General features: G+C 42.5%; 5 protein-coding genes and 1 pseudogene across 6 annotated transcripts; 5 read left to right on the top strand and 1 right to left on the bottom strand.

The window, feature by feature from the left end:
* Window positions 1–362: 362 nt before the first annotated feature.
* Window positions 363–2,988, top strand: LOC109478966 (galactosylceramide sulfotransferase-like). Its single transcript, XM_019780794.1, has 2 exons — window positions 363–536; window positions 1,561–2,988. Exons 1-2 carry the CDS (start codon window positions 373–375, stop codon window positions 2,915–2,917), a joined length of 1,521 nt encoding a protein of 506 aa, XP_019636353.1. The 5' UTR covers window positions 363–372; the 3' UTR covers window positions 2,918–2,988.
* A 369-nt stretch (window positions 2,989–3,357) lies between these two features.
* Window positions 3,358–5,309, top strand: LOC109479003. The gene is made up of 3 exons (XM_019780847.1): window positions 3,358–3,559; window positions 3,797–3,875; window positions 5,029–5,309. Exons 1-3 carry the CDS (start codon window positions 3,506–3,508, stop codon window positions 5,235–5,237), a joined length of 342 nt encoding a protein of 113 aa, XP_019636406.1. The 5' UTR covers window positions 3,358–3,505; the 3' UTR covers window positions 5,238–5,309.
* A 1,956-nt stretch (window positions 5,310–7,265) lies between these two features.
* On the bottom strand, window positions 7,266–14,244 carry LOC109478911 (annotated as a pseudogene).
* On the top strand, window positions 8,716–22,360 carry LOC109478991 (DNA topoisomerase 1-like). 2 transcript variants are annotated; one of them, XM_019780829.1, is made up of 2 exons: window positions 8,716–8,729; window positions 21,327–22,360. In XM_019780829.1, exon 2 carries the CDS (start codon window positions 21,342–21,344, stop codon window positions 22,086–22,088), a length of 747 nt encoding a protein of 248 aa, XP_019636388.1. In that variant the 5' UTR covers window positions 8,716–8,729; window positions 21,327–21,341; the 3' UTR covers window positions 22,089–22,360. The 2 variants fall into 2 exon arrangements, with proteins under 2 accessions (XP_019636388.1, XP_019636387.1); XM_019780828.1 differs by lacking the exon at window positions 8,716–8,729 and adding an exon at window positions 19,002–19,288.
* LOC109478912 lies at window positions 14,870–16,381 on the top strand. Its single transcript, XM_019780721.1, has one exon. It carries the CDS (start codon window positions 14,870–14,872, stop codon window positions 16,379–16,381), a length of 1,512 nt encoding a protein of 503 aa, XP_019636280.1.
* LOC109479002 lies at window positions 16,974–17,985 on the top strand. The gene is made up of 3 exons (XM_019780846.1): window positions 16,974–17,092; window positions 17,309–17,393; window positions 17,752–17,985. Exons 1-3 carry the CDS (start codon window positions 17,033–17,035, stop codon window positions 17,949–17,951), a joined length of 345 nt encoding a protein of 114 aa, XP_019636405.1. The 5' UTR covers window positions 16,974–17,032; the 3' UTR covers window positions 17,952–17,985.
* Window positions 22,361–23,834: the final 1,474 nt, after the last annotated feature.

Below are 23,834 nucleotides of genomic sequence, written 5' to 3' on the forward strand. Positions count from 1 at the left end.
ACGATACCTGTCAGCAGTGCAAATTATTCTACTATTGACAGGACGATCCTGTCAGCAGTGCAATATTTTCTAGCTATTGACAGGACGATCCTGTCAGCAGTGCAATATTTTCTGCTATTGACAGGACGATCCTGTCAGCAGTGCAATATTTTCTGCTATTGACAGGACGATCCTGTCAATAGCCACAGGCAAGTAGGAAAATATATTAGACAAAATCAGGGAGAAATTCAGAATAATGAATGACGCAAGAAATTTCCAAAAATAGATATTTTACGGAGGTGTGAGATCCTCGACTTCTTGTTTATGGATGCCCCTTGTCTCAACCTAACTTCCTAACTTCTCTGTCCAATCAGACGGGAGATGGGTCAGCCAATGAACGGCAAGATCGCCCTGCTGATTCTCGTCACGTCTGCCGTGGTGCTGGCGGGGTGGTATTACGACGGCAGCAGGTTACTACGTGCCGATTTGCGGCCTGTCGTGATCCACGATGTGGCCGTACTTCACCCACGGCCGGGACCAACAACCAACCTCACCAAGTAGGCTACTGACAGGACCGTCCTGTCAAGAACAGAAAATTTCCACTATTGACAGGATGGTCCTGTCGATAACAAAAAAAAAAAGTACTTTAGACCATCCTGTCAATACTAGAAAAATTTGACAGGGTGATCCGTCAATAGTGCAATTTTTTCTGGTATTGATAGGATGATCCTGTCAATAGTGTATTTGTTCTGTTATTGACAGGATCGTCCTGTCAATAGTGCAATTTTTCTGTTATTGACAGGGTGGTCTGAGAAACTGAACATGGTATCCCAGCCAACAAGTTTATTTCATTCCTATTCAAAAAATAGTATCATATATCAGATATCTTTGCTATCACACAACAAATGTTCCCATTTTCTGAAGTTTCTTTTGTTATAATCAAGTGAAAAATCGATGTCACCCATAAAATTGACTTACTCTGGCCTTGTTAACTCGGCTACACTAAGCTAATACACATCAGGCTACGAAATGTTGCCCAGATGTTAATTTGCCTTGGGGTGCGTCCAAGAAGCATGTTTGGATTTTTAAGAAAACGCTTTAGAAGTTCTCAAGTAGTGTTTGATTGATGACATGTCAAGATATTGTCAGAGTGCATTATGTAGATGCACAATACTAGAAGACTTAACACCATAAAGGCAGACTCTAGAGCAGAGGCCAGTGTAATTTTCTAAAAAAAGCCACATTCTTATCAATAAAAAATCAACCCAATCCGCACACTGTTCAACGAGGTCGGCTACTGTTCGGCAGCCGAATACTTAAAAATGGTTCAAACATTCGGGTATATGGACGGGAGGTTTGGCAGAGGTTGGCTGGTGTTCGCTAGTAGGTCAGCGGTGTTGGGGGGGGGGGGGTCAAATTTGACTCAAATGTAACTCAAATTTGATTCAATTCGTATCGAAAGGTAGATGTGGCCTAAATCTGACCAGACTGCTCCCGAACTTCAGCCAACCTTGGTTGATTGGTGGAAGGTTCTGAATGTGTGACAGTAGCTTATACAGTGTTTCCATTTTCTTTTTGCAGGTTGTCGTTCTTAAAAGGGACCGCTAGACCAACAACAATGTCTCAACCAACGCCGGAAGACAGCAGACAAGCGTGTCAAGAACGAACCAAGATCGTCTTCATCAAGACCCACAAAACCGGCGGCACGTCTTTCATACAGATCCTCCATCGCTTCGGCTATCTTCGGAACTTGTCGTTTGTGATTCCGACCCGGCGCAATACTGGCTCCATGAACGGTCTGTACCCCAAGGGGCTGAAGAAGAAGTCGAACTACCTACCTCCGCAAGGCGGCGCTTTTGACATTCTAGCCTATCACACCATCTACGACCGGAAAGCGATCGCGGATTTGTTCAAGAAGCCAGAGAACGTGGCATTTGTGACGCTTTTAAGGGAGCCTCTGAGTCAATTTAGGTCGTCCTTCAACTATTACCGCTTGGCCAAATCGTTTAATATTGTCAGTGAGACTCCTATGGCAAGTTTTCTACAAAATCCTGTGAGGTACAATCCACGACTAAGCCTTCCATCTCTCACGAAAAGCCCCATGGCTCTAGACTTAGGATTTCCACCAACTGCAGTCATTAGCGCAACGGCTCTGAGTCTTCGGAACCACTCGGAAAAGTACTCGTCGACCATTCGGGACTTCGCTCGGAAGATTTCGGAAGAGTTTGACCTGGTGATGTTGACGGAGTTTTTCGACGAATCGCTGGTCTTGTTTAAACGCATGATGTGCTGGCAACTAAAAGACATACTGTACTACAAATCCAACGGTTACATCTACAAACAGAAGGAGGAAGTTCTCAACGAAAAACTGCGTCAAAGCCACAAACGCTGGGATGTGGTAGACTATCCTCTGTACGAAAAACTCAACAACACACTACGTGGAAAAATCAAAGAACTTGGCAACGACTTTCTCTCAGAAGTTGACCATTTCAAAATGGTGAACGCGAAAATGCATCAATATTGTCTCGGAAACTCCAACATAGGCGAACGCGACTACCTCGCTATAGAGAAGAGTACATGGAACGAAATGTTTGTCATAACTCCAGATTTCTGTACACTTGCCAAACTGGGAATACGTTGTTATATGACACTTCTCAGAGACCGAAACCTACGCGTAAGAAACGCCAGTCATAATACCAACTTCCCCACCAATAATGCCTACGAACCCCTCACAAGAATAGACAATGACAAGCGCTATGGTGAAGGGTTTTATACGGAACGATACTGTCAGATATGCGAGGATATCAAAAGAGACTGCACCCTAAACGAATATCTAACACATCTATTCCACGAAAGACTGATATACCCCTTTGATACGAGTTTTTACGTCAGTGTTCATGGAGGGAGGGGGCCAGTGGAAAAGACTCTAGAGGAATGACCTTATATTTAGCCTTGTTTAGGCCACAGCAAGTAAATTCTATGTATTACATCCCCATACGCGTTTTAAATTGTAAGAAATTAAAAATGTTTCCCTCTGGCGATGGTTATAGCATCGCACATTGCTGCATGTGACCATGAAAATAAATGAAAATAAAGAGTCTATTGCTAGGGTCTTACTAGTATTCGCCTCACCGTGTTTAGTCATTTGTTCAACCTTCATATCCACGTAGATTTCATAATGAAGGCAACTTTTTCTGCCAAACTTTTGTATTCGCACGCTAGGATGCTTGAAATATCTGTATCTGGGCCTCGGTAGCGGACATTCAAATGACATGCAAATAATTAAAGAATGCAGTCTCTCATTGGTCGAACCACTAACTGCCATTCTCTCATTGGTTGAACTGATGTCCGGTAGTGTAGGAATCCAGACAATATCAAACACATCTACGCCATACGACAAACTACACGTATGTTCACAATACCACCTGCCGACGTTCCCACGAGTCATATACAACTTACCACAAGTTTTCAGGGGCATTCTCTGCAATTTTTCTACCCTTTCTGTTGGACTGGCTGAAAATACAACATGCTGACGATACTTGTCGTTCTGGCTGTCGTTTTGTCGTCTACAAACGGGCTGGTGAGGACATATTATAAATATACGTATACGTACTGTTACGTTACTTCAGTGATTATTGTTACTTAAAGGGCAATACTACTATGCATACGTAGTTATCAATTTTGAAAAAAAATACTTGTAGCAGTTTATAGTTTTCCATCTGGTAATAGGACAAATATTTTTGTTATTATAGATACCATACAGTTTTAAGTGTTGACTGTCATGTTTTGATACTGAATTGAAGCTGTATTTTTTCAGTCCTGTACGTCCAATATGGACTGTATGTTGGCGAACGCAGGTTGCTGTCGTGTGGACGGTGTAGTGGTTCCAGGACATAGTAAGGATTTCATGCGTTGCTTTTTAATTCTTTTTGTCATTGACTTAGGAAAAAACGTTAGATCAATATAATAAAAAAATCGAATTGAGCTGGCACCGTGGCTGAAAAAAAGAAGAAAATATTGTGCGTGTAACAACTTGCATTTAGTTTTATGCATTCTCCCATGAAAACGCATCAAAATATAAGAAAAAACATATTGGTAAAGGTAAAGGTAACATTTGCAAAACAAATACATAATGTGTACCTTCGCATATGGTCTACTCTGTTAATTCTTACTCAAACAAGACTGTTGTGTTGGATTACATTATGTAGCAGAACAGAGTTGGAGAGGCCTAGGCTGGTCACCATACATATGAATGTAAAATAAACAATTTAGGCTACAGCGTGTGAAAGTAAACATATTGTAATTGCTAAATGGCAAACATTACCTTTCTGGTGACTGATCATGTACTATAGTATACTAGAGGCTCTTTCCTCGCACTTGCCCACGTCTACCCCTATCCTATCCTTTGTTTGCACACAGTTACTAGCTTTTCGCAGCTGCTAGCAATTCTCTATATAGAGGGGTAAGAAGTAGCCTCCACCAGGCCTTTCTACGGGAATACGGATCGTAGAATTCGGCAAAAAAGAGAATAAAATTGGCCAAAGGAGTCCGTCCGCGGGGAGGTAGTTTCTTTCTAACTGCGCGGCCAGTCAAACCTACAAGGCGACCAAACTCCCCCGGCAATTATTCTCCTATATATATATAGCCAGCGTAGTTCGTCTGGTAGAGACTAGGTAAGCAGTAATGAAGATACTGTTCCTTTCATAGCAACGCTCGAAATGAGTTAACTATTCAAACTTCTATCCCACTTTTACTAAACTTACAGACCAAGAAAAAACTATTCTTCTTTTAACTTCCCAAAACCCACTAATTTTAGAGAAGGTGGGACATTACGTCTCCCATGGTCTAAAAAAGAGAAGTCAAACCCTTTAGACATAGTTTTAGACATAGCTATTGCTCTAGACAACTACCTTTTGTCATGTAGATTTTAGTTATTTTATACTACGTTATATTGTTCTTTTATGTTTGTAATAATCTGCAATTAGTCCCCCGGGCATGAATTTACAATAAACTTCATAAATAGATAATGATGATGTATGTTTTCTCTAGCCGACCCTGTTCGCGGCGTCTGCGGCGCGTATATCCAGGAGGGTGAGCCGTGTGCTACCGGCTTCCCCGTGGCGTACATGGGCGACTGCCGGTGTGAGACGGGCCTGGTGTGCTTCCCTGACCGCGGCTCCTACACGACGGGCACCTGCCGCACTCAGCAGTACGTGGACGATCATGGCGGATTTCCCGTCATGCCCATCGGCAAGTAGATGTTGGACCGTCCGCCATCTTGAATGATGGAAACTTGAATCTATTTTGAAATGAATAAAAACGTCATATGACACTATCCTTTTTGGTGAATTTTTAAAAAAGTGTTTCTTGACATAAAAGGGCCAAACTTACCACCATCTGCAACGAGACAAGCTTGGCCCTGGTTAAAATGTCAAACGGTTAAAAAATATGACAAAAATATTGTCCCACCATTGTGTGTGTGTGTGTGTGTGTGCATGTCATAACACAGGATTCGAACTCGAGACCTCTTGACGCTCTGTCGTTAAGCCACATGAGGCACGTTTGCAAGTTGACACAAAATATCACAAAACATTCCAGGTAACATCATGCCACCATGTCACCCAGTCATGTTCACAAAAGTGCCACTATCCTGGCTTAAGCTTAGAAGAATCACAAAGAAATCTGTGTCATGTTCCTTTCAAGTTCTTCCAAGAATACAGGACACATAGGTACTCACAGCCCTTTTTTGTGATTGGCTTGCTAGTGCAACGTCATGCTATATATAGACGGTTCTCGTGACCGCAACAGGAAGTTATAGTTTCACCTGAGAGCGTATATATATAAGAACAGGGAAGGGTATCGCTCAGTATCACTTAATTGTATCATTCTGGACAAAAGCTGTGTATTTTGACACACACATTGGCATGGAGACCGTCTGGGAAGCCCCGATACGCTGTGAGCGCCGCTGGCTGGGGGTCTTCGTCCTCGTCTGCCTCACACCAACGTTAACAGGTGAGTTCCTTTCTCTATTCCTAGTGGAGAGCTATTTTACCCCCAAAGGATTGCATGATATCCTTGTCTATTCAAATAATAATTCATGTTTTATATGGATGTCTAACCGTCATCAACAAGCACTTATATAATATTTGCCAAGACGTCGACTAGTGTAGGGGACTGCTAAAATAGAATTTCTATTGTCCAACACAATGCAAAGATACGACGTGTATGTCAGCATTCACTATACAGGGTATATGTGTATGGCATCATTTTCGTCTCAAAAATCGTTTAAAAAAAGGTACCTTAAATTGACGTAAGTATGTCTACGATGTTGCATTCAAAAGGCGCTTACGTTAGGAGTACGATGCTTTGGTTTCAAATGAGACATAACCACGTTTGCGATAGGGGGACAGGCTTACGTTAGGGGTACGATTGGGGGCACATGGGCCATGTTGACATGGGCTTCACAGTACAGCGTATGGTACCGATGTGTAACTGATGCTTAGCTTGCCATGTGTGACATGTGAGTTGTATGGTACGCGAGCTGTATATCTATTCAATGTACTCTTTTTTGAAACGATTTTTTTGACACGGAATTTGCTAGGTCCTGACTTTACGAAGCTACAATTATTGAATGTCATCCCTGCAATTATATCACTTTTTCCTACGCTTAACATCATTAGACAACAAAATGTCTTCAGTAAGAGACCAATCCAACATCCATCCATATTTCCTGGGTGCAAGATCAACAATGTCTATTTAAAATCCATATTTTCTGTACCACAAGTTTTTACTTCACAAAGCTACAATTATTGAATGTCATCCCTGCAATGATATCACTTTTTTTTCCTACGCTTAACATCATTAGACAACAAATTGTCTTCAGTAAGAGACCAATCCAACATCCATCCATATTTCCCGGGTGCATGATTTACACATGTTGATATTAATATCACAATCTCTGTTAGAGGCACTTTCTACCCCTTATTATTATACCACATGTTTTTACTTCACAAAGCTACAATTATTGAATCTCATCCCTGCAATGATATCACTTTTTCCTACGCTTAACATCATTAGACAACAAATTGTCTTCAGTAAGAGACCAATCCAACATTCATCCATATTTCCTGGGTGCAAGATTTTGATTTCATAACCTTTTAATTTCATACCTCATGCTAAAGTAGCCGTTTGGCACATTTGTATTGGTTATGGGGTTAGGCAGTAGGGAGAAGGTTAAATGAGGGTTTTGTATGTTGTTATGATGACCTGTGATCATAAGGATATGTCTAAACGCTCTGACGACGATGCCTTGTTTTGTTTGTTGACCTAGTAATCTTCAAGACGTTAGATACACTCATGTCTAGAGTTAGGGACCTGTGAACTTGACCTTTGCTCTCACCCTCACACCTTGCCAGTGTATGACCTTGAGAAATACTAATGACCCCTTCTGAAGCCTGTTGACGTGACATGTTTGGGTGATTTGAGTTTTCTGGATGTTCATCTTTGAGTGCAGACTGGTACTTTGTGCTAATCTGATGTCTGTTGGGTTGGGTAAGGGGATTGTTGTACAGAGGCATTCTCTGCTTTCTGAACTTTGTAGTTGTTTTGCTATAGTTACCGATCAAACCCATATATCGTGGTTCACTACTACTGCGTGCTACAGGCATTCTGTGTGATCTGATGTTTGTATTACGTCCCCGTGCAGGTATCTGGTAGTTCTGTGGGTCTCTCCAGACTTGTGGGGCTGTATCGTAGGATGGATGTTTGTCACCCAGCCTGGTTGATGAAGGAAGGACCACCTCAGCTGCAGCAGTGTTCAATCTTACAGAGTAGTCCCTGTCATCTTGAGGTACACGAAGTATCTGAGGGTATGATACTAGTAGCCTCCTGTTATATCTGCAGTTACCAAGCAAACCCATATACTGGTGGCCACTGTTGCCTGTTTGAGGCATTCTGTGTGGTCTGATGTTAGTCTGACGTCCCTGTGCAGGTACCTGGTAGTTCTGTGGGTCTCTCCAGACTTGTGGGGCTGTATCGTAGGATGGATGTTTGTTACCCAGCCGGGTTGATACAGGGTTCTGGTAATTCTGTGGGTCTCTCCAGACTTGTGGGGCTGTATTGTAGGATGGATGTTTGTCACCCAGCCTGGTTGATGAAGGAACGACCACCTCAGCTGCAGCAGTGTTCAATCTTACAGAGTAGTCCTTGTCATCTCCATTTTGTGCTCCTGGTCTTGTGTTGTAGTAGTTGAAGTAGCCATCAGGAATCTGACTATAATCATGATCAGTCTGTGGCGTAGTTGAAGTCCCAGAGTTTTGTTGGTCGTAGTACTCATCAGGAATTTCACTGTACTGTTGCTCACCTGCAGCTGACTGCTGTGTAGTCCTGTTAGGTGCTGTACCATGGGCTCCCGCTAGGGGGCCTTGTTGGTCGCTCCTTGAACAGCAGTTCTGTCTACTGATAACGTACACTACAAGCAGTTCTACCAGTACTACCCCTATTACAGTTCCCATTATGATGATCGCTACATGTGGGGATCTCTCTTTCACTGTTCCATTTGGATAGGGATTGCATGTACACACTGTCTGATTCAGGGCTAACTCTGTTGTCTTGATCTTAGGCTCTATAGTGGTCAGTGGCATCCCCTCTCTCGTAAACAAGGTGCTGTCAGGAGTCCTTGTGGCCTGAGTCTTTCTTGGACACACGGTGCCATCAGGAGTGCTGGACAAGGGTACGGTGAAGACATGTTGGTAGGTCTCCTCCTCCCAAGTGTTGACCAAACATGTTACATTTGTTATTTCTTCACGAGCATACAGCCTGGTCCTGTTTTCTTTAGAGATGACATCTGATAGAACTATAGCAACAATTTGGGGATGGCAGGACTTGTCTACACCCATAGGAACAATCTGCAGAGTAGTGTCTCCCCGTAACGCTACCGTTACAGTGGAGACTTTTTCCCAAGCTTGTTGGCACAAGTGGGTGATGTTTTGAGCAGGTGTGATGTCTGATTCTGTTTTACTAGTATTTACTGAAATGAGAATCAACGGAAAGCTGTACTCTTTCTGATTTTTTGCTATTAGTTGAAGAAAATCACATCGATTGTGTGGTTCAACACTTGGCAGAGCTGTCTGTGTGTGGATGTCATGTTGCATCTGGACATGATAGAACTGCTTCAGCTGGTAAACTTCATGGATGCAGAAAAGTACTTCGTTAACCCTTACTGCAACAAGCTGACCAGAATACTTATAATAGCGGTAGTCCAGTCGCCATTTCATTACCAAATGAACAGAGTCATGAAGACCTAGCAACCTATTCCCACCCAGTGATAGTCTTGGCTTTCTAGATCTGTGCAGCCCCGCTACAGTTTCACTTGACAAACATGTCAACTCATTCATGCTCAAGTCTAGGTCTCCCAGCCCTGACAGTGGCTTAAATGCCTGTGGATGGATCGTTTTGATAGAGTTTGATTTCAAGGAAAGTGTGCCCAACTTTTTCAGATTGTGAAACCAAGATGGATGGACACTATGTAAAGAGTTACTGTCCAGTATCAATGTGAGCAGGGAAGGGAGGTTTTGGAAGCATTTTGAATCCATGTTACTGATGTAGTTGTGTGACAATGACAGGAAGAATAAACGGTGGGTTTGAAACTCTTTACCGAACCAGTTTTGCTTAATGTAGGTCAGGTTGTTGTAGTCAAGGCGTAACGTCTGCAACAGAGGAAACTCAGCCAAAAGGTCCTGTTCCAAATCTGTGATTCCACACTCAATGAGAGCAAGCTCACTTACTTCTGACTTTTTTCTGAGGTGGTCGTAGTTTCTGAACTGACAGTATCCCAAATGAGAACCCCCGAACCGCTACACGGTAGTTGTTAGGAAGGCATGCTGAGGTATGCTGGGAGGAGTTAATCAGATTTAATACTGACTGTTGCTGTAGCTGTGAAGTACATAATATACAGGCATCCTCGCGAGGGCCAGGGCCACCAGGACCGCCAGGGCGCCTGTAATTAGGAATACAGGATGACCAGGATTTTGTGTTCTTGCACCCAGGAAAACATGTCGGGTCTAAACTTGCACCACTCAAAAGGATGGAGAAAACAACTATCACTACATTTAACATCAAGCTAGACATGAAACTATGTAATATAACAGCTAAGTTCTGCAGTAACGGTCTGTGCCGCTGTCTGGTGCAGGGTTGTTACCCCCCAGTCAGGGCCGGCAGACAACCACCCGGCTGGCTCACCTGAAAAAAAAAGAAAGCTTATCATTTTCACCTTGAAATCGAGTACAAAAATCTGTAGTTGAAGTTACTTCAAGCCCTTCCTATACCAGGTTGAGTATAGGACGGCGCTCATCTCCGATTCAATAGCCCTTTGGCCACACAGTACAATTACTACAGCAGGGGGCTAGTCCACTGGTAGTGCTGTGTGTTTAACTCCCATACTCTTTCCCAAATGCTGAGTGCTAATTCTGCAGTATGGGATATTTTTAAAGTCTTTATAACATTATACGAAATTGAGATTTGAGTCGGACAGTTTGTCTTAATTTCAAGGTTAAAGTAGTGTTGCTAGGGTCGAAAAATCCCTTGCTTGTTTAAAACAAAGCGTCTGTTGTACGCTGGCTTGAATATTCCTGTTGTTTAGCACTCTTGCACTAGTTTTGGGGTCTCCATCCAGAGGATTTCATTAAGAGAATGGTACAGAGATCAAACAACTCAATTTTCCGATTTCATATCTTTCATGTAAATGTGAGAGACTTAATTGTTTCTTTGGCACATGTGGTAGTCCTGACGGAAGAAGTTGATGTATATAAGAGCATATAGAATAGAAAACAATGTTACATTTATGAGCTTAAAACTGTTATAAACAGTAAATTGTAATATTTTATCAAAGCAAACTAGACGTTTTTTTGTGATTTTTTATGGAGGGAATTGAGTTTTCTTTTGTAAGGCCACACCATCTCAATATGTTGGTTTTCGAGAATCGGCAAATTTTGATAACATTCAGGGAAGGTACCAGAAAATAATAGTAGGGCTTTTTCGTAAGAGTGGGGCGTCGATTTTTAAAAATCATTTTTATGACAGGGCGGCCCAAAGACGTTGGGTTGTGGGTGGAATATTAACCTTTTTTGATTTTGCGATTTTTTTGCAATTTCCGGAAAGATAAAGGAAGCTAGGTCAAAACATGGTGCCGAATCCCTGGCAGTCTACAGGCTAACATTGACAAAAGGGTATACAAAGGAGCTAGGCCGACTGAAATATGCATGGCAAGCAGCACTATATATCAAAGAATCGTACGGAGTGAGAAGGATTTGACGTGTACTGAAACATGCTGAAAGTGCCACAGGCAAACATTACATCGTTCAAAGGGTCTCTGCAGTACCAGGGCCCGGTTCTGTGGAACCGACTTTCTAGGGAGCAAAGACAACTATCATCTTTAACATCTTTCAAAGACTCTCTGAGTGGGACTTGAGTGGCATATGTTTTTATGATTGGTATGCATGTTGAATTGAAGTTGTAATGTATATTCTTATTGTGTATTCTTATTTTCCCATGTATACTGTGTATTTTATGTAATACTATGTAACCCCAGGGATACCTGAAAAACAGGTCAGTTAGACCTGAGTGTATTACTCTGGTTAAATAAAATAAATGAATGAAATGTTCTTACCGGCTCCGGGGGGCGTCCTTCCCGTCCACTACAACCTTGGGTGACAGCGGTGCCGCGCCTCGACAAGAACAGCTCAGAAAACGGCCAGCAGTCACTGGAAATAACAAGGATACAAAACTTAGTCTCTACCCTCTGTCTTCCATGTCTCGATAACAAGGATGTTTTGACGCTAAGATGAATCTTTTAGTATATTGCATTACAAATTCAAAGTTCCTTCCTACATCTATATGTGGTATACATAGGGCGGCGCCCATCTCCGTTTCTGTAGCCCATGGGTCACACAGTACAGCAGGGGGCAAGTCCACCGGTAGGGGTGTACTCTTTCCCAAATGCCGAGTGCTAAGCAGAGAAGGCGGTATCTATCATTTTTAGTTTTTGGTATGACTCGACCGAGGATGGAGTGCAAGTTGAACACTTCACCCACCTTGCCCAAATGCATTCCAGATTCTAAGTTAACAAGCTTATGGATGCTATATAGAACGCTGGTACAGAAGAAATTGTTTTTTATTCCAACATTTATCACAAGAAATGATGACGGCACACTCAAGGTTTTTCAACTCATTTTATGCCACCACCAACGAATAGGACTAAAGCATGAACGGACAATAGACATTGATCATTATCACATGAGAAAGTCCCCAAGGGCACGAGATCGGTGGCATGGCAGGATTCGAACTCGGGACCCCTTGATTCCGAGCCGAACGCTCTGTCGTTACGCCTCACGACCCCACAATTGTTCAGTTTATCTAAAATGTAATGATATTCACTTTAAGTAGAAACCCATATTTCTGCTGTCTCATATATACATTCTTACCGGTGGATCAGGCGGCGGCGGTTGTTTGCCTTCATTTCTGCATCTTCTGTTCGTCAGATCATAAGAAGGAAAGTTGTCACCTCCGCACTTTCCCGTTCCTGGTCTGTTTTTTGAGACGTGACGTAGTTCTTCAACCCTCTCAGTCCGTAACCATGGCAACGCTTCTGACGTCAGTCCTATGAGTGTGCTCTGTCTGAAATGTGGTGACAGAAAGTTGTAAGTTTCAAAGGAAATTCTTTGCAGCCTAATACTAGTAGCTGCCGCGCACACAAAGTGGTTTGTCAAATTAAACTGCTCTAGATCTGTGTACAGTTCGTACACACCTAATTGTAATTACCTCCATGAAAAATGGAGGTATTGTTTTTATATTTCTCTTTTTCTCTCTGTGTGTATGTCCGTAAAATACACGCTCCCGTCCCGTGTTTGTGTGTATGTTTGTTTGTGTGTGTGTTTGTATGTGTCTGTGTGCGTGCGTGCGTGCTTATGTGTCGAAGTCTTGTCAATTCTTTGTTATTCCCATCAACATATTGCGAGTCACCAATTTGTCTGTGTTACTCTTATAGCTTAGTTTACTTCGACTGACTGGCGAAAAATAGTGAATGCTACAAAATCTGTCCAGTTGTTTCAGTGACAATTCCCCTCCGTAACTCCTAGGTTACTGTAGTGTTTTTTTCCTGATTTTTATTATTCCATCACAAACTCACAAGCCCACACACTGTGACACAGATACATATATTTATGGCACAAAGATCAAACGACTTAATTTTGATCAGGAATTTTATATGCTTTATGTAAATTTACATGTAGTGTTCGGACGTAATTGTCTGTTTTTCAGAGAGGATAAGCAGGCTGCAGGCCTTGTTACAGAGCAGATAGAATTTAAAAAGTACGTTTCATTATGTTACAATACTTTACATTTGGGACAGCATTACTTACTTGTACTTGTACTTGTTGAGGTCTCCTCGAGTCAGTCGTTCGAGTGGCCTGCGCACAGAACTCGTCTCTTCCTCAACAGTCCTCTCCACTCCTTCCTATCTCTTGCTAATTCCTTTAACTCTTCTAGACTGGTACTGGGCCTCCCTAACATCAGCACAGCATCTTCCAGGACACAGTTATTCCATGACTTCCTAGGCCTTCCCCTAGAGCGTCGCCCATAGTTCGGTTTCCAGTCTAGTAGATACCTGGGCAGCCGCTCTTCAGGCATTCTTACAATGTGCCCAAACCACCTAAGCCTGTTGAAAGCTACGGTTGTGGCTATGTTCACTAACTGTGCCTGCAGCAGTACATCACTGTTCCGTACCCGGTGATACCATCTGATGCGGAGGATACGGCGCAAACAGCGTTGGTGAAACGTTTCAAGTCTCGCTATCTGCACCTGGGTAGTAGTCCAAGCTTCACTACCGTAGGTAAGTATGGTAACAACAGCAGCATTGTATATCCGAAATTTTGTCGACTGAAGGATGTTCCTGTTGTTCCAGATCTTACCAAGTAAGTTAAAAGCACCAGAAGCTTTCTGAATCCGTTTGGAAATTTCAGAGTCAATTGTCCCGTTACTGCTGATTGTACCTCCCAGGTAAGTAAAGTGAGTAACCTGCTCCACGGGATATCCATCTACCGTGATCCTGAGTGTGCTTTCTTCAGTGTAAGGTTGCTGTGCAATATGCTTGCCGACTGTCATAGCTTGCGTCTTTTTGGCGTTGGCCTTAAGTCCCGCAAGAGCACTGTTTTTGCATAACAGATCAGTTGTCTCCTGTAGACCCAGTTTCTTGTTGTCAAGTAAAGCCATGTCATCAGCATAGTCCGTATCCAAAACAGAGACCGACGGCTTGCCATGGCTATCCCGCTGCAACACTGCACCTGTACTGATTTGTTTGCTTGTCTCAGTTAAGTGTGCTGCCAGGTTTATGCAAACATTAAACACTGGGGGGCCCCTGAATGTCCCCTTGTCCAGTCCCAGATGTCACATCGAACCAGTTTGATTCCTCTCCGTTCACTCTCACTGCACTGACAGTCTTGTGGAAGAAGGCCTGCAAAACCCTGATGTATTTCCCTGGCAATCCATAAAAAGCAAAGGCCTTCCAGATAAATTCACGGTTGATGCTGTCAAAAGCAGCTTTAAAGTCAATGAAGTTGATGTACAGGGGAATATTAAACTCGATGCTGTTATGAATGATAGTTCGCAAGGAGTAAATCTGGTCGATGCACGATCTATTCTTCCTAAAGCCACACTGATTGTCCCTCAGTAGATTTTCCAGACCCTCATTCAGACGTCCCAGGACAATAATTTGAAAGAGCTTTGAGGCAGTTGATCTAAGCGTTATACCTCGATTGTTGGCGCAGTGTGTAGTATCCCCCTTTTTTGGTAATACAACAATTATGCCTTTGGACCAATCCTCGGGGATAGCCTCGCCATGCCAAATCTTGGCGAAGAGAGTTTCCAGGGTTTTCGTCAAGCCAGGTGCTTCTCCGGGCGCACTGATGGAATTAGGCGACAAGGTGTCGGACTCACTCTCTCCAAACGCATTAAGAACTCTCTGATTTCTTATTCCCCTGTGTCCGAACGGATTGTCTGGGCCAGACTACACAGCCAGCAGATCAACATCTCTGTTGTGGTGGCTTATGCACCAACAGATGGGTCCAGTGAGGCTGAGAAGGATGGTTTTTACACCCAGTTAGCGGACACTTTTGCCGACTTACCTGGACATGACGTTAAGCTTCTCCTGGGAGATTTTAACAGTAAAGTAACATCCGACTACTCGTCTAGGAGAGGGGTCATTGGAAGTCACTCCTTGCACAGTGAATCAAGTGATAATGGAACTCGACTTCTTGACTTCTGTACTCTGAACCAGCTCACTATCGGGGGTACCCTCTTTGAACATAGAGACATTCACAAGGGGACATGGAGATCACCTGATGGTAAAACAGTCAACCAGATCGATCACATTTGCGTTAGCACCAAATGGAGCCACTCCTTATTGGATGTGAAAGTGTGTAGAGGAGCAGACATTGGATCTGACCATTACTTGGTCAGGGGCTACCTAAGGATCAAGCTAAAGGCAGTGAACAAACTGGATGCTGCAAAACACTCCTTCTCCGATCTGGAGCAGCTGCGCAATGGGTCGAAGATAACAGAGTACAACATTGAACTATCAAACCGGTTTGAATGCTTACCTGTTGAGGAGGATGAGCCTCTTGAGGATGCATGGACAAAGTTTACTGAAACGGTGCACTCTGTGTCAGCCGAGGTGCTGGGTGATCGTCCGAGAAAAAGACGGCAGCAGCATCTATCGCAGGTCACCAAAAACCTGATCAAGAAGCGGGCTGAGGTCAAGAAGCGAGACCCCACACTTGATCTCAACCGGTCCGAGTACTCCAAACTTAACAAGATGGTAAAGAAGAGTTGTAAGGCCGATGACAACAATTGGGCGTTGGGGGTTGCCACAGAACTGGAAACTGCAGCGGGTAATGGGAAGCAGAGAGAAGTCTGGCAAAAGATAAGAATTCTTTCGAACAAGCGTAGCACGAAGTCCTCAGCAGTAAGAGATAAATCTGGCAAGCTAATTTCTGATCCTGAATCCCAAAGAGAACGCTGGGCTGAGCATTTTTCTGAGTTGCTGAACCCTCCACAAGACAGTGTTGACCTAACAGTACTAGACAGTTTACCAGGTATACCTTGCTTTCAATATCTTGGGGAGGAGGATGGCCCGCCGACAGTTGAGGAAATTCAGAACGCCTTGAAAAGACTGAAGAACCACAAGACTCCAGGCGTGGACGGTGTATTCAATGAGCAACTAAAATATGGTGCACCTGGCTTGACGAAAACCCTGGAAACTCTCTTCGCCAAGATTTGGCATGGCGAGGCTATCCCCGAGGATTGGTTTGGTTGGTTGGTGGGACAGCATTACCTCAGTATTATCAGTTAACAATATATTATGTTTAACAATACTTTACATTTGGAACCGCATGTAACACCACCTTGTAACAATACCTATTTATACTACAATTTGTTTTACGATTGGGACTGCATTTTTGCAGTAACACCTAGCTCCAGTGCACAGTGAACCAGTCATATTAGCATCACGAAGATGGCAGACGGTTAGTTGTGAATAAAAGAACTTCACTATTCAATCATTCACCAACCTGACGAAATAATTGACGGAAACTTACGTTATTATAAGTTTCAAAGTAACAAGTGTACGTTAAGTTTCAAAGTGATCAATACTTTCTGTGGTTGAAGTTATGAAGGGAACATGGTTTCCTTTCGTCGGGTCACACGAATTTAATCTGTTGGTTCTCGGATTTTTGTCGAAAAAACTATCTTCAATGAATAAGTGGGCAACAAACAAACAAACAAACAAACAGACACAGACCTAGGCATCCTATGATAGACCTACAGGCTCCTACAGGCGTAACACTCACACGCGTACGGGCGGCAAATATTCACTGGGAAGAAGGATGTTTAAAGAGTAAACATTGATTAATCGAGAGGCTCAAAATAAATGTTACGTGCGGTCATATTAGTGATAACACACAACTTCAGAACATTTCACTGTAGTCTGCCGACCTCGACTGTTATGGCCATGTTGGTCTGGTTTTGTGCTGTAGCGTTGGTCTTACAAGTTGCGGGCCAGCAGGTTAGTGTTTTTGTTTGTTTGTTTGTTTGTTTGTTTTGATTCACCAAAACTAATTCTTCATTCCGTCCGGTTCTGTTTGACGCCTGTTGATTCGGAATAAGTGTGAGGGGGGACAAATATTTTGTATGCTATTCCAAAAAAATATCTGAAGAGGTCTAATTTACCGTGACTCTCTTTATTTTTCTTTTTCTATCTTTTCGTTACTGATGAAAATAGTGTAACAGCAACCTTGACTGTCCGGAGGGGTGTTGCCGTGTGGACGGAACAGCCGTTTCTGGTTGGGTCATGCCATCAAACACAGGTATCTATTTCTTACATTTTTCATCTCACCAACTTTTCACGAAAAGCTCGCAATGCTTTTGTACATATACTCAGATATGTAACAAAATGATATTCCGGTGACAGCGGCAATGTATGATGTGTGAACCTGCGACCTGTATATGTATCTTGCATCTATTTATCGGTCAAATAGAGAGATAACATGCCGAAGGAGTTGGTCCGCTAGAGAGTACATGGAGAGGCAAACTGTTCTCTCCAGCAGACCAACTCCTCTGGCACAATATCTCTCTATTCGGCCGATTTCTACTCTTTCTATCAGCTTTCCGAGGCCTAGTAGAGGCTAGGGATTCCAGGCTAGACTATACCACTCCTTCCTGCAGGTGACACCCGTGGAACGTGCGGCCCGTACCTTCAGGAAGGCGAGTCCTGCAGCCTGGGGTACCCGGTAGCGTCCAGCGCTGACTGCCCGTGTACCGGCGGCCTGTCCTGCTACCCTGAGGGCGGCTGGCTGAGCGGGGCCTGCCGCGTCACCGGCTCACAGACCTACCCGCCGGTGGTCGGCCCTCTGCCTGTTGGTTAACATAATATATATAAATACAGGCAACACGACAAGAATGCCTAGTTGCGGCTGTGTGATTCTTTAATGCGGGAAATTACTTAATATACGTTGCTTTTTGGGTCCTTGTTGTTCCAAAAACAAGTAAAATTTCAGGAAGAGTTAGGAAATCTTAGCATTAATTATACATTTAACGTTAGTAGTCTGGAATGGCGTCACGATATGAATTAAAAAGACTTGAAATATATCCATATTAACATATATTTTCCATTCAAAAATGTTGCATAATGTCCCTTTTAAATGGACCAACTTTAAAGAAACTCTTTCTGTCATTGTTTATTTTGTCTCCAGTTTATTTTCTCGGCCTTTTTGTTTCCAAAAGTCGACGCGTAAGCTTTGTACCGATTCTTTTAAAAGGGTAATGTTCTCCAAGTTTTATGTTGTAAGCATGCTGTATTGTTGGTACATACAAAACACGCGGTATCGCGAAACACCTGTTGAATTCCCGCCAAACCATGACCTCTCTGACCCCTCTCTCCTTGTTATTTTGCCATAACATGGTCTATGATAGACCGCTTCTATAGCCACGCCCACATCCATCAAACGTAGAAAAGTAAAATATGCAAATGTATGACGGACATGTAGCCACTCTCTCATTGGTCGAGCGCTACTTGCCCTGCTGTCATTGGCTGATCTACAATTGGTCTATTTATAGTAAACTTTCCTACCGTCTCAGAGCCTTGGCTGGCTAAGGAAAGTTTTCTGACCTCCAAACATGAACTTTAACCCCAAAGTCATACACTACCAGGCTACTTACACCTCTTGTCATAGCAGGAGGCGTATCTTGTACCGAATAAATGTTAATGTAACTGTAAAATAATACGGTCACCTTGGAAAAGAATAAAAGGCAAGTTTCACATCATTGTACTAAAAAAACTGAGGTGTGCTTTCTAAATTTACCAGACGAATCCTAAATTTGAACAGATCTAGAATCTATGTCATCCTTGTCTACGTTTTTGACATAAAGACGCAAGATTTTGAAAGTGTAAGTTGGACGACTTGGCTCAGGTTGATATCAGTGTGCCATTTGCAACCTAAGATTCGGACACAATGAAAATGGTGGATACCCAATCCAGGTGACCCTTGTGTACAAAACAGCCGGTGTTTCAGACGATACCTGGTGAGGTGTGTTTACATGGAGGGTAACCAGGCATCCAGCCCTCCGGCTGTGGGCGTGCGAAACACCCCTCCAGTCGAGGGGGTACAAAAAGAGAACTTTCCTATCCACACACTCATTTCAACCAGAGACAGGTCCCCTACAAGTCCACAAATCGCTACGAAGTTGGTCTTCTTCAAAAAAGGTAAGATTTGTATGTTTTAGAAGGAAAATAATGTTGATTATACATTTTACAATTTTAAAAATGTATCATGATTTCCAATCGCTTTGGGCAACATTACTCAAATTTGTCACAGAAGAGGAAAATTACGAAGTAGGCAGTCTGTATTACTAGTGATAGGCGTAACGTTACGTTACAATGCATTTAGAAGAGTTACATGTAAGTATTCTATTCAGAGTCATGGCGTGAAAAGTCTCTATGTCTTTGTTTTGTTGCGACGATTTTTGTCTAACATGTGGTCCTGACATGGGCGATCAAACAATCACTAACCTAAACCTTAGACATGTGTCTTATAAACAGTAGTGCTGAACCGTGAGTTACGATTGGATGGTTGACTAAACTTGTTAACTTTCTTTGACATCTACTACCAACAGATGCTGGTATAATATAACCTTACAGGTTCCTAGTTTAGTGAATAATATGACCCTATCGCCCACACACATTGAGGCGGACCAATTGATAGAATTATACAGGTAAAATTCCCCTTACGCTAAGGTCGTATCCGATCGGCCGTACGTGGTATGATCATCCTAAACTGCCATTCTTGGGATAGTCGTGTACGTGTCGTACAAAGGTCGGCTGTCTTGTTTCAAATGTGATCGCACCTTTAAATAAAACTTAGCCACCTACAATGAAGGTACAAAAGAAGACTATGATCACAATTTTGGCCATTCGACCGATAAAACTGAATCTAGTATAGAGATTAATTGCCTTCTACCAGCAAACCCCAAATCCTATTGCAGAAGGTCCCTCTCTTTCTATAGGCGGTATTCTTTCTTTAATTTTTAATTGTTACCAATCAAACCCAATTTTCACACCTTCACTTAAAAACACTAATCGTACAAGCTGATATACTACAATCTGTTCAATGATGCTCCATATTAACAGTAATTAAGGGAAAATTAAAAAAATCATGTGAGCGTTTTTTTGTTTTATTTTTTCTAGGATCTTTATTATTGTAAATTTTGCACTCATTTTCACCTGAGCTAAGTAAAGAAAGCAATGTAAAGTGCCTTTCTCAAGGGCACAACATCAGGGAATGTTGGTGGATTCGAACCCAGGACCTATGGGATTTGGGCCAAACATCAAACCATTATGCCACACGGTTCCACCGGAGGTACCATTATAATTCGCTACGTTGGTTTTGAAAGACGATATAATGACATAGTCCAGTTCTATACTGTGGGAAGGTCTATCTACCATTGTTGTCGCCCTTAACACACCTGCAAAGCTTGGAGAAGACAAAGAGATGAGTTCCTCTGACAGGTCAGGTGGAAAACGATAGGTGACATATTGTCTGTATGGTGTGGGATTAGGGATGAGTCTTACCTTAAGTAAACCTGAAGATCCAAACAAATACTGGTGATTGTTAAGATCTTAATCTAGTCACAAGGTTTATCCCTGAATCATACTCTAAGTAGGTATAATTGAAAGAAACAGGCCGGAAGAAAAGACCATATTTTCGGCAGGACTAACCAATGGCCTAAGTACGGTGTCGGATTAGGGTTGAGTCTTACCTTAAGTAAACATAGAGCTCTAAACAAATACTGGTGGTAGTCAAGATTTTACATCTATTCACAGGGGTTATCTATGATTTATGATCTAAGTAGGCATAACTAAAAGAAACAGACCGGACCGGAAGAAAAGACTATATTTTCGGCAAGACTAACCCATTTGTTTGACCAAGAATATCTGCCTTCCATTCAATAAAAGGACGTACCCAAATTTCGACTGTACAACTACAGTCTTTGTTAAAGAATGAACAATCAAGCGCTCAACAAAGACGGGGGGCGCCACAGACTTTCTGCTACCTATGATTCACTGCTCACTGAGTCACGTGTGCCATCTGCATCACGTGACGCCACAAAGACTGGAGTTGTACAGTCGAAAATTAGGGTCAAATTTCTTGTGTTGGAAATTAGAATTTAAAGTTGGTTCATAATTGCTACCAACACAGATAAATTTTCAAGGTTTTGATTTCTTGTTAATGTCTATTTTGCAGTGGTGAGTGACTGATATGGCCGTCATGGCCGTGTCCAGTCGCCACGTCAGGAAGCGGATGGAAGCCCTCAACAAAATGGCGGCCGGACGGGTGCAAGTTCTCCTGAAAAGCATCGAAAAGAACATCGAGATCCAACAACACAAGACGCGGCGATTCAAGGAGAAACTGCACGAAGAACTAGTAGAAATGAAGGCGTCACAAGTCGCTTTTTCTCTGCACAACGTCGGTACAGAGGATGGCTCGCGGGACACCACTAACTTCAACCCAGTCGAAAAGGAGAGTGTTCGCTACGCCAGACTTGTCGACAAAGAGCTAGAAACGGTAAAACTGCTTCTCAGTTCGGTCAACATTCGCCGAAAGAAGCAGGCAAAGCTCTTAAAGAATTGTCGAGACAGGAGCAATAGAATCATCAACAGGAAAATGACAACTAGACAAATATACAAGACGTATTTTCCTCACATTCCTAGAGAAGACACGCCGAAAGCAGAGGTAGAGGAGGAATCAGACGACGATGAAGGCACAAAAGTCTTCCAACCGCCCACCATTTTGACCCTTCCCACACTGCCCCGCGGCAGACTTATACCCATCATGACTCCCGATTCTCCGCAGGTAAAGAAAGGAAAGAAAGAGAGAAGAGAAAAGGAGAAAAAAGAAAAGAAAGAGAAGAAGGAAAAGAAGAAGAAAAACATTGATTCAGAAGATGAAGATAAAAGCGTTCCGCCGACTAGAGAATCGGACGATGGCGGGTTTGGATTTTTCTAAGGATTTCTAAGAACGAAGTGGAAAGCATTCTAGGTTTTGCAATGGCAAATTGTGTATGTAAAGACTGGTCACGAAAAAGTGATGGGGGGTGCATAAAGATGTAACTTTAAATACATGTTGATCGAAAAATAAAGAACGATTTACAGCAAAAATGCACCAAAGTAACCATTGCAAGTATTTTAGGTATTTTTATATGAAGTTAAAGCAAATTTCACACACACATTGCTTAAAAATGCTTTGGTTGTAGATGAGGGCTGCACAAAGACCTGAGACTCTATGTTCTGTACAAAACGCCATCTAGCGATTGTTATGATATTTGCAGGACTAGCTGCCAACCTTGTTTGTGTATTGCTGCAATACAGACCACTGAGTACCCTTAATGTTTGCGCCGCGGAAATTTTTATGTAAAAGAAGGTATCCTGTATGAAAAGACACTCCGTACATACTTAAGGTTCTGTTATGTCATTCATTAATTTCTTTGCTAATTACTAAAGTTTAATAATAAATTGTAAGCGATATCTTGCTGTACACTGTACATGTACAATGTGGTTAATTGGGAAGGCACAAAAAGCGACAAACAACAGAATCTGGTAGAAAACAGACATGACAGCTCATCTTTGTGTTTCGTCCTACACCGCATCAAGCTTGCTTGGGGGTTGAATAGAGCGTCGTCGCTTGTTTAGTTTTAACAGTTGACTTGAACTGAATATGTCTGAGTACACACTGACAGCCACCTGTTAAAAACAACTAATTAGGTGCGTGGACTTCATTCAGGAAGCAGAAAAACAAGCATACTCCTGGCTACTGTACGCATATCTTCATGAAATGTTGAACTCTTGACGAAAGATTAGCTACTCATATTTTTGATTAAGCCAAATGTAGAAATTGTAAAGTTGTAGATTGTGGGGTCGTGTGGCGCAGCGGCAGCGTTCTCCGACTCGGAACCAGAGGCCCCGGGTTCGAGTCCTGAAATGCCACCGATCTTGTGCCCTTGGGAAAGGCACTTTACACGACTTTCCTCACTTCGCTCAGGTGTAAATGAGTATTGTACTGTCCCTGTGTTGGTGGCGGCATTAATATAAGTTGAAAAAACTTGAGTGTGCCGTCACCACGTCTTGTGATTGCATGTTTCGGAATATAAAAAAAAAAAAAAAAAAAAAGATTGCCAAGGTCATAACGCCGAGTCCTGCCTGGGATTCGAACCCAAAACCTTTAGTCAACAAGGCTAACCACAAGACCACGTTGTAGTGTACCCCAAAGTTCTATATCTTTTCTCAGTAATACAAGTAGGACAGTGTAGTCATATCATGCGACACCTGCTGTAGCTATGCTTGCATTCTTCTAGTCACTGACCTAGAACATTTGGACAACACTTTGACTCCATTTAAAAAGAATCAGGTCTAAATTATATAAAAAGTAGTATATTTTTTTCCTTCTGTATACGAGATGGCAAATATTTAAAAAAGCTAAACACTTAATAGATATAATTGTTAGCAACTCTGCGAGAATGACTAATAGTAGTTGTGCGTGCTTGCAATGCTTGGTATAATATTAGCGTTATAAGAACGTATTAGTTTAGAGTCAATGTAGAGGGAGTAAAATGAGTACAGCAAATACTACAGAGGTCGAGTTATCCCCAGAGACCACAACTGTGACATGTGATATTCTGTGGTCTGACAGAGGTCAGATAGAATACATCAATCATGGTGATCTGATATATTTAGTAAATACGTCTTCAAGTACCGA

Source organism: Branchiostoma belcheri, unplaced genomic scaffold (assembly GCF_001625305.1).
Source record: "Branchiostoma belcheri isolate BF01 breed outbred unplaced genomic scaffold, Haploidv18h27 scaffold46, whole genome shotgun sequence".
Classification (NCBI taxonomy): domain Eukaryota; kingdom Metazoa; phylum Chordata; class Leptocardii; order Amphioxiformes; family Branchiostomatidae; genus Branchiostoma; species Branchiostoma belcheri.